Below are 15,022 nucleotides of genomic sequence, written 5' to 3' on the forward strand. Positions count from 1 at the left end.
AGCCTTTCTCGAAGGCTGCGCTTCGTTTGATTTCTTGAATGGAAAACGTCAACCCATTGTGTTGGCAGCAGTACTCCGTAATGTGCGGTGCTTCGATTTGAAATTTTCTCTATTGCATGAGGCCATCTTTCATTCTCAAGATGGCCCAGCCATCAGGAAAGGTCCTCGAGGGTGTCTTTGGTGAGGCCAATTCCTCTCCTCAGATCCTCCCCATTGTTTCACCGTCCGTGCCCTAACTGGTGACCGTATTCTGTTAGCAATCAGCAAGCCACCCAGCATCTCTTCCGCTCAAGTCCTTCGAGATCTGCAGCACAAATTTGCAGAGTCTAAAACCTTTGCCCCCCTGCTCGACAAGACAAGAAAAACACTAGAAGAACAAGAGCGACACCAGCCAAAGCGCCGGAGAAAGAGTAATGACCAGATATTCAAGATGGGCCATGGTGGCACCCTGGACCCTCTGGCAACTGGTGTCTTAATTGTTGGACTCGGCAGAGGGTCCAAATCTCTTTCCGACTTCCTCGGTTGCAAGAAGACATACGAGACGGTTGTTTTATTCGGGAAGAGCACCGACACCTACGACATTATGGGGAAAATAGTGGCAGAGTCTCCAACTGAAAGCATCACTAAACAGGTAGTCGAAGACAGACTGACAGGATTTCGGGGCAAAATGAAACAGATACCGCCGATTTACAGCGCAATTAAGATTGATGGCATGAAGCTGTACGAGTATGCTCGAAGCGGCAGGGAATTACCCAGAGAGTTAGAAAGCCGGGATATCGAGGTCTCCGACTGCACACTGCTTGATTTTTACGGCCCCGGAGAGCATGACTTCAGGTGGCCGGCAGAGGAAGCGAGCGACGAGGAAAAAGCTGTGGCCCGGAAGCTTATGGCCGGAGCCGAAGCGACAAAGAAGTCCATGCAGCAAGAAGCAGCGCCTACCAGCCCCAGAAGCCCTTCTAATGGGAGGTACCGAGAACAACGCGAAAGCAACAACCTATCCCCCGACAAGAAAGCTGAGCTGCATACTCACCATCTTCCGACACAGGAAGCTCGACCTGCCAATGCCCCAGCGGCTCGCATCCGCCTGACCGTGAGCAGTGGCTTCTACGTGCGTTCATTTGCACATGATCTCGGTGTGGCTTGTGGCTCCTATGGGACAATGGCGGCACTGGTCCGAAGTAAGCAAGGCGACTACACCACCATCGACCCTCCTCCAGACGGCTTCGTGCCTGCCCTCACATACAACGATCTGGAAGCCGGCGAGGATGTGTGGGGCCCAAAAATTGTCGAAGTACTGGAGAAATGGATGGAGAAGCATCCTGCTTCTTCCAACGACAATAGGCCCGACAACCGCGATCGATCAAATAGAGATTATCACCCCAAGAGGTTCAATGGTGGCGGGCGGGAGGACAACCGGGCTAAGAGGAGTTGGACCGGTCAGAGACGTTGGGAAGGGCCAAGTAGATCGAGACGGCGCAACAGCTCGTCACCAGAGCTATGAGCTCCTGGCTATGTAGGGAGGACAAGGCAATTGGCACCAATGCACATCTATCTGCAAATACCAAACATGGAATCCTCCCGCCCTCACCAAAAGACCCCAATGACGTATGCCAAGGCACCCCATGCATTTGCCGATCTGTTCCCTTTCCGCCTGGCCAGGCTGAGGCGGCGAGGCGGAAAAACTCATGCAGGTACGAAGTGCGCCTCAGCTCGCATTCTTTTCAGGTTTGCTTCTCGCTCACTCAGTCGTGTGCCTGCGATCTTCTCCCTTCCATTACTTTTTGTGGCGTCGCACACTCGCCCTGCATTTATTATGTTTGCCTGATCTCATCCACACTCTTTTTTTTGGGCACTGATTCCTGCACATTCGTCTCTGCCCGCTGTTGTCGCTCAATATGGGGTCCTTGCCTGCGGAGTCTCGACCCTTGTCGTTCGCTGCCTTGAAGGCCAAAAAGGCCCCTCTCAGGATTGCCACCAAAGTTGTCACTGTAAACTCAGCCGCGAAGCCTATCGCCAAATCTGTACCGTCTATCTCATCCTCCAGACCTACTGCCTCTCAGAAAACTCTCAGCAACGGACATTCCCGTTCTGCGAGTACGCCTCGGAAGTCAAGCACTCCAGTCTCCGTGCGTTCAAGACAAGGCAGTGGAGAGCCGATCGAACGGTTGAAGAAGGAAAGACAAAACCGGACGAAAAGAGCATCTCCTGCCGTGTCGACGCCGAGATTGACCAGTTCCGATGACGAGAGCGAAGAGGACGATGACAAGCCTAGAAAGCGGATCCGTCTCGATCGCAAAGAGAGCATAGACGAGAAACGCAAGGTTAGGGATCTCAAAGCATTCTCCCAGGAAGATGGCATTGGCTTTCACATGGTGCACGCCTTCGATATTGCGAACAGCGGTCTCATCGAGCATGGTCGAGACAAGTACGAGGCGTTCTTCACAGCCTTGGAAGGGGATGAGGATGAATGTCCCACGATCGAGCTTCAGTATCCGACTTCTCTGCAGACCGAGAAATACCAGTTGGTCAAACCTACGGACACTTCTGATTTTAAACCCCTTGATGAAATTGAGGCAACCATGAAAATCGTCGCGGAATACTATCTCGACAGCGAGTCCGCGGAAAAAGTCACTAGCGACGATGGCTCGGGCCTTGTACAACAGCTGCACCGGCAAGCCTTGCTTGGGATGAGAGGGCGTGTTGGAGCCCAGTCGAAATACGTCAACGTGGTGGAGAAATTCAACGCACTGGTGGCTGACAAGCGCAAGGACGGTACGATCGCAGAGAAACTGGATCAGATGCGCCGCGTCGATCTCAGGTTGGTGGAGCACATCATCAAAAACCAAATCTATGCTCGGACAGTGTCGCCTCAAGTCAATCTGGTCAGACATTATGAAAGCTTCTCCGACAATGTCTATGGAGAACTCTTACCCAAATTTCTCAGTCGCATATTCAAAGAGACGAACCTCAGGTCCGATCAGGTATTTATCGATCTCGGATCTGGCGTTGGAAATTGTGTACTTCAAGCTGCGCTGGAGACGGGAGCAGACTCATGGGGCTGCGAAGTCATGGACAATCCCAACACTTTGGCCCAGCTTCAGGCCGACGAGTTCCCTGCCCGATGCCGGCTGTGGGGCATCAAACCTGGTGAAGTCCACCTCATCCACGGCAATTTCCTGACCAACGAACAAGTCCGGCAAGTTCTTAAACGAGCAGACGTTGTCCTAGTCAACAATCAAGCCTTCACTGCCGAATTGAACGACAAGCTGAAGTACGTCTTCCTCGACTTGAAAGAAGGATGCCATATCGTCAGCCTGAAACCCTTCCGGTCCCCAGCACACAAGATCAAGGATTCAAACGTGAATGATCCCGTCAATGTGCTGACGGTCGTGGAGAAGGAGAGATGGAGCTCGATGGTCAGCTGGACAGATGATCCGGGGAAATGGTATCACCACCGCAAAGATTCTAGGGAGCTGAACGCGTTTGTGAAGAGTATGGGCGGGCTCGAGAACTGTTAGAAGCGAACAATACCTCGGAGATCCAGAGCTATTGTCAGGTAGAGGGCATGATTTTGGCATCGGGAAGGTCTTTGGTTTACTTGAGTTTGAAATGATCTGATGACAACTGCATAGCGCCGGAGTATTGAGAGCACCATGCTTCGGCCCCCTTAGGACGAAACGACAAACGGCTGAAATGTGATTCACTAATGGCCTGGTGCCATTGGATAGTCTTGGAATTAATTCAACACTCGTTCAAATAGTCCACACTGTGTCATCCACGTATCAGTAACTCAGATGCAACCCAGTAAGACGCGAAAGGGGGATTGCCTCGGTATGACTTACGATTCAGTGGGTTCTTCAAAGGTATCCTCACACCGCCGGGGTCAAAGATGGGTCCGGCCTTTTATCCAATCCGTAGCTCCAATATCAGCATTCTGATATCTGAATTACGGCGGTCGAGGCTGGTGTAAGAGGCAATCGGAAGCTCTCTCAATGCCGCGCGCACCCTTCAGGACCCCGCAGGCGAGGCATTGCTTCTTTTCCGCCTCTTCGAGATTTAATGGCAATGCTCCCGCTGAGGATAAGAGTAGAAGCAGAAGGTAATTTGAGAAACCAGATCTTGACATCAGCCAAACTTGCCCTCTTCATTCATCTGTTCGGCTTCCTTCCCCTTGATCGCCATCAGTCGATCGACGAGCTCCTGGTTGTCCTTCTGAAATTTCTGTGCTTTCTCTTCCGCCATGTGGAGCTCTAAATTCAGCGTGACGTTCTCATCCTGGACATCCTCTATCAGTTTGGCCTTGCCACGTAGTTCTTCGTCGCGGTCTCTCAGCTTAACGGTCAACTGCGAGACGGAGGTGTTAAGTTGTGCGATGCGCTTGCTGTCCGCTCTGGTTTTTCCTTTCAACGTCTCGAGCTCGCGGAGTGCGGTGTCAAGACGGGATTGTAAGTCGGCACGCTCAATCTGGGCTTTGGCCAGGTCTTGCCTCAACTGGGCAAGGGTGGTGGCCGTCGCTGAAGGAGAGTCTGGACGGGTCGCCTGACTCGATGGGGAGGTGACTCTCCTTATGCCCCATCCGGGAGATGTGACAGGCTCCGGTACAGGTGTGTTTTCCGATGGTGACGACCTCTCTGTAAGCCTGGCCTTTTTCTGCAACTCGGCCCTCTCATCTGCTAGCTTGGTACAGTACTCGTAAAGTGCAAGGTTGGCCTTCTCGACACGATCTCGAGCCTGCAAGGCTGCCAGATATTGCTCTTTCCATGTTGCCATGATTGACCCGGTCATCTAACGTAAGGCATTCTGAACTCGTTCCATTCAAAGCATGAGGTTAGGCAAAACGAGTGAAGGTAGTTGGAAGGAGACGAGAAATCTACAAGTGAGAAACGTATTCAACATTCAGCACGCGGTTCAGACAAACGAATGACAAAAGAACATGGCGGCAGGTGGACCTGAGACGGGCACGACGGGGTATTTGATCCCCGGCTGACCTTCCCGATGGCGAGACGTTGGTGGGAAGCGGTGGAAGCGCATGGTCAGTCGGTGTCTGAGGCTGGAGATGGAGAAGTGGCAGTCGGTGGCTGCTATGACGGCGACTCGACGGCTGCTGGAACCACTAGAAAGAACCATCGATCCCTCGATCGACTTGTCGCTGCCCTTCCACACCCTCTGATCCTCCAATCCTCCATCCCGACTTCTCAAGCTCCAAACTCCCACCTCCCAACAACCGCCTTCCGGTTGCCTTACAAGGTCATACGACTGAAAGCGCAGGCATCAGCCACATCCTCCTTAACTACAAGTACGACCTCGGGAACGACAATCGCCCTATCGCGTGACTCTCTAGCGGAGAACTACCTCTCAGATCAACACTATAAGTCCAACTGAGCCACCCCAGCAGCTTCTGTGACACCAGCACAAGGCTCGTCCTGTTCTTGCGCATAAGCCACAAACACATCAAGGGCAGTCATGGCGTCGAGGAAGAAGGTGTTATTGAAGGTAACTATTGCCCGCGCAGCTCGTTTATCGCATGTCAATTACGCAACTGACCATGGGCTTGCGCAGGTCATTATCCTAGGTGACAGCGGTGTGGGCAAGACCAGTTTGATGAATCAATATGTACGGTCCTCTCTGTTTGCCCTCACTCCCGGACTGGCGCCTTCTGACCTGTGTACAGGTGAACAAGAAATTCTCCACCTCCTACAAAGCCACGATTGGCGCCGACTTCCTTACCAAGGAAGTCACCGTCGATGATCGGATCGTGACGCTCCAAATCTGGGATACCGCCGGCCAGGAACGGTTTCAGTCACTGGGTGTTGCTTTCTACAGGGGAGCCGACTGCTGCGTACTTGTCTACGACGTCAATTCTGCAAAATCGTTCGAGACCCTCGATTCCTGGCGCGACGAATTCCTCATCCAAGCTTCTCCTCGCGACCCCGAGTCTTTCCCTTTTGTGGTATTGGGAAACAAGATCGACCTGGGCGAAGATAGAAGAATGGTGTCCCAAAAGAGAGCGCATGCCTACTGCCAGAGTCGTGGACAAATGCCATATTTTGAGACCAGCGCAAAGGAGAGTATCAATGTCGAACAGGCGTTTGAAGTTATTGCCAGAAACGCGCTGACGCAGGAGGAGAGTGAGGAATATGGTGGTGATTTTTCGGATCCGATCAACATCAACCTTGATCAGGAGAGGGACGGCTGTGCGTGTTAGAGGACGATTCGGGAGGGCACAGATCTGACGAGCTTCCGGATGGACGGCTTGGATGGAGTTGATGTCGGATTGGATGCGGCTATCCACAGGTACCGAATCGTGGATTCGGAAAGCTCTTTGCTAGAGATCTTCCTGCCTATTGGAAAGGGTACTCAAAGAGAGATCTGGGCATAAAGAAAGGGAGGGATGTCAGAATCTCTCGAGTCCCCGTTCGCTCGAATGCCATGCACGGCATCGGGTGCACTGGGGTCCATTGCAGGGACAATTCTATACGGCGTACTTGTTCTATGGTTTGCAGAGCCTTTGATTCTCGTGATAGGTTTGAGGTCTCTGGAGCAAGCGGATCGGCATGGCGTGTACAGATATACAACTACAGCAGCAATTGCATGTTGAACTCCCATCCGTTTCATCCCCCGCAGTCAGTGTAAACCCACTTCAGTCAGTCCATGTAATTCCCGAGCGCAGAAACTTCTTCCGACGCTGGGGAGGTGGAAGGAGAGGGCGGCAAATCGATCTGCCCTTCGCGAAGACAGCCAGCGGGCGCATTCGCCCGGCTTTACAATTCCAGAGTCCAGAAACGGGCCGTGGGAACGTGACGGGCGCGGGGACTTGCCGCCGAGTGCGCCATGGGAGAAGAAAAGAGGACAGGAGTTTGATAGCAAGACACTGAAGATGGAATTCGGGAAAGGCCCCGCCATTAGCAAAAGCGCAAACAAGACTGATAAGACGGACAGACAGACTCCTCCTGCCTTTCCCTTCCCTTCTCCCTTCCGTTGCAAGTTGAACAAACCCTGGCACTCGCTGTGATCGATTCGCATTCGCAAAAACATTGGACTCGAGAACTTTTTTTATGGTCGCGTGCTCGCCATTGCTGAATCCCTTTCAGCATCTATAACATCTCCCCCTGATACTTGTGCCTCGCTTCCACTCTTTCCACGTAACTCATTTCGGTCTTCCCCCTCTCATCTTGGGAAGACACCGCGCGCAGAAGAACGATGGAATGAGATGGCCGATATCCGGGTTTCACATTTTGGGGGTTTCCCTTTTTTTTGCACTGCAGTTCGCTCGCCAGATCTGCAAGCAAGGCTGACTTTCTGCTGTAGAGTGGCAAACAAGAGGAGCTTGAAAATTGTGTTTGTCAAGATTAGACACGAAACAGGAGAACAGTAATGAACTCCACTCGCACCAATGTCCGGTCATAAGAGTCGTGGATTGGAAACAACGTGCGCGGTGTGTCTTGCCAATGTCTTGGAGGACAACATAAGCAAATCAGCGATCCCTCCTCCAGTTCCTTCGAAATGCCCACACACGAGAAAAGCCTATCCAGTAAAAGATTTTTAAGGGGTTGGTGAGAAAGCAAATGAGCCCTCGGGTTCGCGCGACAGTCAAGTTGCGGACGAGAAAAAGGAAATCGTCAGAAGCTGTCGATAGGATCGTTGACAAAAAGGCGATTTTGTTGATGGTTCCCGCCCCTTCGAATGACATTGGAGTCAAATTGCCGCTGTTGGAACAAAGTATATCCTTCTCCCAAAGCCATTTCTACCATGCCCAGATTTTGAGCTACAAAACATGCGTCAGCCGAAGTTCTCCAAATTGGATCAGCAAAGATCAATGGGGACTTACAAGAGAATCCCATGAGCCAGTACATAAACTGATCCCATCGTTGCTGACTCCAAGGCAACTGACTCGGTTTTCATGACCGTTCAATGAACCGACCTTATCACCACGCAAGGTATCCCAGACCTAGATTTTTCGTCAGCTGTGAAAGCAATAGCGGTAAATCAGATTCTACAAACCTTGCATTCAAAGTCATCGTATCCTGCGAAGAGTAATCGGCCAGAAACCGAGAAAGCGACAGAAGTGATGCCGCAGAGAACTTGCTCATTCTGTCCAAGATGTCAGCCAGGGCATGGTAACAAGGACACCGACGGGGATCCCAAAATTTACCTGGTAAGACATTAGTTCTCGATCTGCCCGGATGTCGAACAGCCTGCACGAGGCATCGTCCGAGCCAGTTCCGAAGGCATTCCCATCCGGGAAAAATTGGATGGCGTTAATGTCAGATTCATGCCCGGCAAATGTTTGAACAGCTTTTCCAGTTCGAACGTCCCATAACTTGGCAAAGGCGTCGCAGGCGCCGCTCACGAAAATGTTGGCATTTGTTGGATTTATGCTGATGCTCATCACGTCGCCCAAATGGTCCGCAAACTCGGTGACTTTGGAGCCTGTCTCAATGTCCCACATCATGCAGGTCATATCACCCGACGAGGTGATGATTTTTCGGTCATTGACAAAACGACAGCAGGACAGGTATCCAGAATGACCGGATAGTTCGCGAGCCACACGCGTCGGGCCTTCCCTCGTGGAGAGGTTGTAAATTGAGCAAATGTTGTCAAGACCACCGCAGGCGACATAATTGCCGCTAGGGGCATAGGCACAGGTCATGACCCAAGAGGAACGGAGGGGGATAGCGTGGACCTTGTTGGTGGTATAGGCATCCCAGATAATGAGCTTGCCATCCTGAGACGCCGATACCAGATGCCTGCGATCCGTTGACCAGTGCATGGCGTAGATCTTTGCGAGATGGCCCTTGAGATTCCTTCGAGGCTTCATTCCTATCCGAGGCAAGGCTTCTGTGTTGTTGAGGGCGACTTGTCGCACTGCAGAGACCCGATTGATTAGCAATCAGCAAAGTGGTGGGCTCTCAGCCTGCGCATAAGGTCAACTCAAGAAAACGGCGTCAATCAACTCACAGCTCGTATCGGCCAAATCATCCTTCTTGCGCTTAATTCTATCTTTGAGGCCCTCTGCTTCTCTCCTGGCAGCTGTGATTTTGGCCTGCATCTGCTCTCCCGTCAAGTCGGTCGACATCGTGCCGCTCGGGGCCCTCGTCGGACCAGAGTACAGGGGGAGTTCGCAAGGAAGTCAGAGGTCAAAAGTCCAGCCTCGCTAGAGCGACGCGCACAGTCAAATGAATGTCTGTTCAGTGTCGAGACACGGTGGGCGATGAACGAGCGCAGGAGCTCCAACGAGCGAGGTATCAGGGATGAGGTGGATAAAATACTGGGGTGCCACAAGAGCTGCGATTGGGGGGGTTCGGGATCGCGGCAGAGTGCAGAGAGGATCGACGGCGAGAGGGAGGCAAGGTCGGGCAGGGATATCTTAGAGGAGACGAAGCAATTGACTGCCTGCAGAGCGGCGAAAAGTCGTCGACGAGTAGGTGGGTAGAAATTGAGGGCTTGGTGGTGGTGGTGGTGGTGAGGTCGGGTCACAGACTTGAAAAGGGCAGTCCTTGGGGGAAGGCGTGCAAAAGGAATGGAGGCCACAGTTGGAAGGTCCGGGTCTGGCTTCTTGGGGCTCGGGGCACCAGGGGGGTCCTTTGACTCTTGATTCTTGGTGTCTGGTTCGTTAAACTCCAAGTGGGGATTGTGTCGGTTCGGGGGGTTGGACTCCCCTGTTCTTTTCCCACTACGGCCGGTCTCAATTGGCGAGCGCAGGGCAGGGATTGCACTGTCCCGGAAGACGAGTCTGAGGGTCTTTGCTACCAGTACGAGGAGTGACAAAGGGACACACAATCCAACGATCTTCAAACGTCAACCAACCCATCACCACAATCCCATCACCCAACTTCGGGTCAGGTGTCCATCTTTTTCGGCTCTACAGGTTACAGATCGCCGCTGTCACCACCTTTCCAATCCCTTTGATCGAAACCTCTCCCCGCCCGGGTTAGCCTCGATGGTCAACAACTTGAATGCAGCACATAGGGGGTCTGCAGGCCAATCCACGGATGCGGCACACACAGACAAAAAAGAGCCTGAGAAAACATGTCAAATTCTCCTAGACGAGATCCTAGCGAACGATACCTCCCTCCCTCGGCTGGCCCTCATTGCTACTGGCTCTTACGGGGGCCCCGATTGCTGCGTTAGTTCAACATCGAGCTGGCCCGGGGGAAGACTGCCGGGTGGCCCTCAAGCTCCGAAGCGGCGCACCGGCCTCAGCCAGGCAAGCCAGGGATATGAATTGCCAATCCAACATGCAGAAACCCGCCTGAGAATTGGGGACAAAATTGGGAAGCGAGAACAACTCAGGCAAAAGAGAAATTGCCCGGCCGCGTCTAATGTGGGCTAGAGATAAGTTGGTGCAACGCCCGATCCCCCCGTTTTTACGACGGTATCCGCTCTTGCAGCAAGGAGGCAGAGATGAGGTGCGCCTTCGAATCCGCTTGCAGCCCTCCCATTCAGCCTGGTGCTCTGTTCTCCATGCCAGAGGCACTTGGACGCTGATCCTCCCACCCACTATCGGTCCACTAACTGCGCTAGGTTTGGACATCATCCCCACGGGCTTATCGTTGTGTCCACTGCCTGCGTGCTGTTCCTGTCAACTCTCATGGCTGTCCACCTCCGATGCCAGCCTTTTTCTCTGCACCGTGCACACGTTGTCGGAATAATAGCTTTCATGACGAACTCCGTTGAAGGTCCCTTTTTCAACAACGGAGGTACCCCAAGCACCTAGTTAGGAGGATCTACACGTTGCTGATCTCTCCGTCTCTACCACGAACCACACGTGGCTTTCGCTAATCTATCAGTGATGAATTTCACAACAGTCGGGAATGGGTTCCTCATAGCAATCGTGAAAATGTTGGGAGAGAAGACTCGAAAAAAGGGAGCATTTGACTGGATAACAACTTCCATTCGCAGGGCCAAGCTGGCGCTCACAAACCCTTCATCGTGGGAGTCGTTGACGCTCTCACACCCATGACAGGTCTTCTAGCTGCAGTTGCAGGGACCTTCTTGAGCGAGTTCTAGCCACGCAAACCAAATGCTAACACGACCTATTCCCATAGAGGAGCCAGCAAACTCATTCCTCAATCGCGATTCTTGTTTGTATGAGACGGCGAATTTTAATCTCGCCGAAACAGCGGCCTTGTCTCTCCCTGATCCCAGCTTGCCTTGGGTTCTGGAAATGCAAATGCTGCAAACTCAGCAAACGTGGCAAACGGATATGAGTGACCTGCTATCCACTCTGCTTCTGCTCGCTGGCAACCACTCCTTAATTACGGTTCTCTGTCATCTTCTTCCGGGTATTGTTTATTTTTCTTCCGAAGCAGCTCTCTCTTCCTTATTTGCTTAATTTGTCACTCTCCACAATGTTCTGGACCATCGGCTGCATTTACGGGGCATCCTCCGTGATGCTTGGTGCGTTTGGAGCCCACGGGTTGAAAAAGCACATCAGTGACCCAGCAAGGCTCGCAAACTGGTCGACCGCTGCTCAATATCAGGTAACCCATTGAGCATTGGATCGAAATGACATGGACACTTTCTGACATTGTTCCTTCTGGACAGTTGATTCACAGCGGCGTACTTCTTCTCGCAGCAGCTGCTGCCCCAAAGAACAAGGTTTGTGTTTTCATGCCTCAGGCGAGGTCTTGATTCTAAGCAGTCTGACAGGTTGCTGCTGTACTCTTCACTGCTGGGATGACGATGTTTAGTGGTAGCATCTATCTGCTCGTTCTAGACCCCCAGCGTTTCAAGGCTTTGGGACCTGTAACTCCGCTGGGAGGCATGTGTTTGATTGCCGGATGGGCAGCTCTCGCGTTTGGCAGCCGAGGTCGATTTGTTCAGTGAAGCAGTATGAATATAAAGGGAGTTTTGGGTTGGGTTCTTTATGTATCAAGTCTTACCGGAATACTCATCTCTGCACTACTACTGCTACCACTACCACCGTCGATTTCACAACATTCTCGCTAGATCTCCATCATCCCCTTCTCATGCCTTTGCACTCAGTGCTTTTTCCACCTCCAGCAAATTCCTCGCAGTATCCGCGACAGTCGTTTCAAAGGATCGATACGTCACCCCCAGCACCTCCCGCGACGACGAGTTGTCGATCTTGAAGGACCCCGCAGGTAAGGCGTGCTGGCCTGGGTGGCCAAGCGGGATCTGCCCGTCGAGCTCCGGAAACTCCTTTCGCAGAATGTCGCAAGTTTCCTGGTTGCTATTGCTGCCGGGAGTGATGAGAAACCGACGGCCCCCGACTCCGGGAGCAAAAGCAGCCTGGTAGTGCGCGAATGACAAGTCCTGCAGGAATAGACAAGTTAGCCCGCGCGAAGCTGTCAGAGGAGTTCCGTCGTGGCTTACCCGAACATCGACAAAGACGTGCAGAGTGTCCTCTGGGACCGAAGCCCCTTTCTCAGAGGTCATGAAGTTCCAAAGAACCGTGTTCGATGTGTTTAGATCGCTCATGGAATCGATGCTGTGCTTGAGGGGACCGTACACGATGGGCGGGTTGAGGACGACGAGTTCAAAGCTCGGTTTCTCCGTCTTCATGAACTCCCAGGCTGCAAGCGAATATGTCAGTCTTTTGACAAGTGACGCAGGGGCTCGTTTGTTTGAAATGGTTCTTTGACTCACCTGCCTCCTCTGCAAGCTTCTTGCTTGCCCAATACGCCAGTCTCAAATCGCCTGAGTATCCCTGCTCCTTGGTCACCGGGTTCCACACCTCGGACGAATACACTCTGCCGTTCCCTTGGAGATCCAACGGGTTCCCGATTGCCGCAAAGCTGCTGGTGATGACAAGTCGTTTGAGGCCTGGGGCATACTTGGCGGCGGATTTCAGGATTTCCGTGGTGCCGTGAATGGCTGGGTCGATGAAATCCGCGGTTGTCTTGGCTTCAGTGTAGTTGAAGGGGGAAGCGGCATGGATAATCACGTCGAGGGGTTGGGCGTCCTTGATGCACTGGTCGAAAGCCCCCGGCGCCGTGATGTCTGGCACGATGGAGAAGTCGAGCCTGGATCTGTCAAAGCCGGGGAAGTCCTTCATGACTCTCTTTGCTTTGGCGTCGGTTCGAACCACGGCCTGCACGAAGCATGACTTTTCCAGGAAGAGGGACAGGAGATGACTTCCAATAAACCCGTTGGCGCCGGTCAACAAAACCCGGGGTGTCGCCATCTTGAGCTTCGGTATTGTTGGATTGACTTCGTGTTGGAGATTTGGTATTCGAGAGTCCGAGGGTCGAGCTGCTGCGGCTTGCTTGGACTTGGGATGCTCCTCGAAGACATTGCTCGTCGACTTTATACCTAGACGACCAGCCTTGAAGCCGAAGAGCATTCATGCAAGATCAAGGAGATACGAACTCCTCCCCGTGCCATGCTTGAAGCAATGACAAAGGCACATGAATAATCAGGCAGGCACAGACTTTGCAATAGAGCATTCTTCTAAACACCACACCCGTATATGACGTGGTTTGTGTCGCTGAAACAGGAAAGCAACTCGATCTCGGCGGCTTCCCGTCGACGGTTGACTCCATTTCCATTGCAGAAACGACCATATATGGACGCCGATCACGAAACCAAACGTCACTCTCCTCACCTGATACTCAGTGCTAGACTAGAAACATTGGTGGGAGCCGGCAGCAAACGGTGCTTGCCAGAACCGCTGGTGTTGTGTGCGGTGCGCGCTGCCCGCAGCCTTGCGGAGGTTCCTTTATATCCGCCAATTCCGGGTCAGCGAAGGCGGCGATGCGCGGGCACGCGGCCGCTCGAATCGGCCTAACTATACGACCGAGTCAGAAGGACTACATAAAGAGCGCAGTCGGTGCCGCATGGAAGACGGGGTGATGGTACTCCTGGTCAACACCTTTTTGTCAAGCAACGCATGGCGGAAGGGGGAAAAGGATCAGATGCAGTTGTTGGGTGACCGAGCGCTTCTCAACCGGACCCTGGTTCGTAGGATATTTGGCTTCAGTCAATTGTCCCTGAGGGTATGTCGACTTGCACCGGTGGACATGCAGCCTCAATGAGAGTATCAGGTCGATGGCATGGCTCTGCACATGTCGGATGGCACGATGGACAGAACGATACGTCGACGAAGCGCTCTTGGATCGACCTGCATCCCTTGGGCGTGCATGATCAGAGCATTGCCTTACATGAACACGAGAAATGGCACAGGAAATAGCGCAGTTCAATACAATTTTTCTCTGTCGGCAGCAAACATCCGGACATGGCTATCAACATGAGCCATCAGGTAACTAACAACTATATGGAAGAAGATCTACATCGAGACCATCAGCATCCAGAGAGGGTATTGGCGATTGGCCAAATAGCCGCTTCGAAACAGCAACCAGCCCCCATTCTCGTACCCAGCGATCGGGCCAAAAATAGGCCTTCGAGCGAGTCTCGAGGTATCCAACCTATGATGATCAAAGGTGCATTCCTGTTGGACCACGTCATATGCAAAAGTTTGGAGAAGTGTTTCCTCTGCATAGTTTCCAGGGAGCTCATCAAAAAAAATATCTCAATGCGCAGGGGTAAAAGGAACCAAACATAGGAGGTGAAGAACAGACTGACCAATGCCCAGTCCGCGGGATCAAAGTCCACAGGGATGAGGGGGCGAGAACCTGAAGATCAGGTCCAGACCTCGGGCAACAATGGGCTTAGACCTTTGGCAGACCTCTGGCACTGACTCTTGTACAGCACTGGCCACAAAGTGACCTCTCATACCACGAGCAGCAAAGCAGACAAAACATTTATCGCGAGAATAACGGACAAAGCAAAGGACATCCGTCAGGAGGCTGGCCAACGCAGAACATACCAGTGACATAGCCACCCCCGGGCTCCGTCTTGATTGGCGATGGGTACCATTGCCACAATAGCATTCCAGGCTCGGCAGAGATTTATTCAGTCTGACTAATTGCTCGCCGCTTGGTGGTCTTTCGGGAGAAGGTCGAGAAGCATACGTCAAGCACATGGCGAGCCAGATTGTTTTGGCTCTTATTTATCCAAGTGTCTTTCAGGTTGAACGAAATATCTGACTACCGTGGAC

At 52.5% G+C, this 15,022-nt stretch overlaps 7 protein-coding genes across 7 annotated transcripts; 4 read left to right on the forward strand and 3 right to left on the reverse strand.

Moving 5' to 3' along the window:
* Positions 1-40: 40 nt before the first annotated feature.
* Positions 41-1,568, forward strand: PV07_00600 (tRNA pseudouridine(55) synthase). The gene is made up of 2 exons (XM_016387064.1): positions 41-180; positions 258-1,568. The coding sequence occupies exons 1-2, from the start codon at positions 117-119 to the stop codon at positions 1,499-1,501; spliced, it is 1,308 nt and encodes a 435-aa protein (XP_016253992.1). The 5' UTR covers positions 41-116; the 3' UTR covers positions 1,502-1,568.
* Positions 1,569-1,698: 130 nt separating this feature from the next.
* On the forward strand, positions 1,699-3,760 carry PV07_00601 (uncharacterized protein). Its single transcript, XM_016387065.1, has one exon. It carries the CDS (start codon positions 1,896-1,898, stop codon positions 3,516-3,518), a length of 1,623 nt encoding a protein of 540 aa, XP_016253993.1. The 5' UTR covers positions 1,699-1,895; the 3' UTR covers positions 3,519-3,760.
* On the reverse strand, positions 3,542-4,969 carry PV07_00602 (uncharacterized protein). Its single transcript, XM_016387066.1, has 2 exons — positions 3,843-4,969; positions 3,542-3,766 (listed from the first exon to the last, which is right to left on the reverse strand). Exon 1 carries the CDS (start codon positions 4,783-4,785, stop codon positions 4,126-4,128), a length of 660 nt encoding a protein of 219 aa, XP_016253994.1. The 5' UTR covers positions 4,786-4,969; the 3' UTR covers positions 3,542-3,766; positions 3,843-4,125.
* A 109-nt stretch (positions 4,970-5,078) lies between these two features.
* Positions 5,079-6,605, forward strand: PV07_00603 (uncharacterized protein). The gene is made up of 3 exons (XM_016387067.1): positions 5,079-5,493; positions 5,560-5,613; positions 5,672-6,605. The coding sequence occupies exons 1-3, from the start codon at positions 5,464-5,466 to the stop codon at positions 6,203-6,205; spliced, it is 618 nt and encodes a 205-aa protein (XP_016253995.1). The 5' UTR covers positions 5,079-5,463; the 3' UTR covers positions 6,206-6,605.
* On the reverse strand, positions 6,389-9,531 carry PV07_00604 (guanine nucleotide-binding protein subunit beta). Its single transcript, XM_016387068.1, has 5 exons — positions 8,959-9,531; positions 8,153-8,865; positions 8,002-8,091; positions 7,829-7,948; positions 6,389-7,765 (listed from the first exon to the last, which is right to left on the reverse strand). The coding sequence occupies exons 1-5, from the start codon at positions 9,074-9,076 to the stop codon at positions 7,745-7,747; spliced, it is 1,062 nt and encodes a 353-aa protein (XP_016253996.1). The 5' UTR covers positions 9,077-9,531; the 3' UTR covers positions 6,389-7,744.
* Positions 9,532-11,223: 1,692 nt separating this feature from the next.
* Positions 11,224-11,922, forward strand: PV07_00605 (uncharacterized protein). The gene is made up of 3 exons (XM_016387069.1): positions 11,224-11,483; positions 11,548-11,601; positions 11,653-11,922. Exons 1-3 carry the CDS (start codon positions 11,352-11,354, stop codon positions 11,827-11,829), a joined length of 363 nt encoding a protein of 120 aa, XP_016253997.1. The 5' UTR covers positions 11,224-11,351; the 3' UTR covers positions 11,830-11,922.
* On the reverse strand, positions 11,848-14,126 carry PV07_00606 (uncharacterized protein). The gene is made up of 4 exons (XM_016387070.1): positions 13,825-14,126; positions 12,613-13,753; positions 12,340-12,539; positions 11,848-12,279 (listed from the first exon to the last, which is right to left on the reverse strand). The coding sequence occupies exons 2-4, from the start codon at positions 13,307-13,309 to the stop codon at positions 11,971-11,973; spliced, it is 1,206 nt and encodes a 401-aa protein (XP_016253998.1). The 5' UTR covers positions 13,310-13,753; positions 13,825-14,126; the 3' UTR covers positions 11,848-11,970.
* Between the last annotated feature and the right edge of the window lie 896 nt (positions 14,127-15,022).

The sequence above is a fragment of the Cladophialophora immunda genome (assembly GCF_000835495.1).
Source record: "Cladophialophora immunda strain CBS 83496 unplaced genomic scaffold supercont1.1, whole genome shotgun sequence".
Classification (NCBI taxonomy): Eukaryota; Fungi; Ascomycota; class Eurotiomycetes; order Chaetothyriales; family Herpotrichiellaceae; genus Cladophialophora; species Cladophialophora immunda.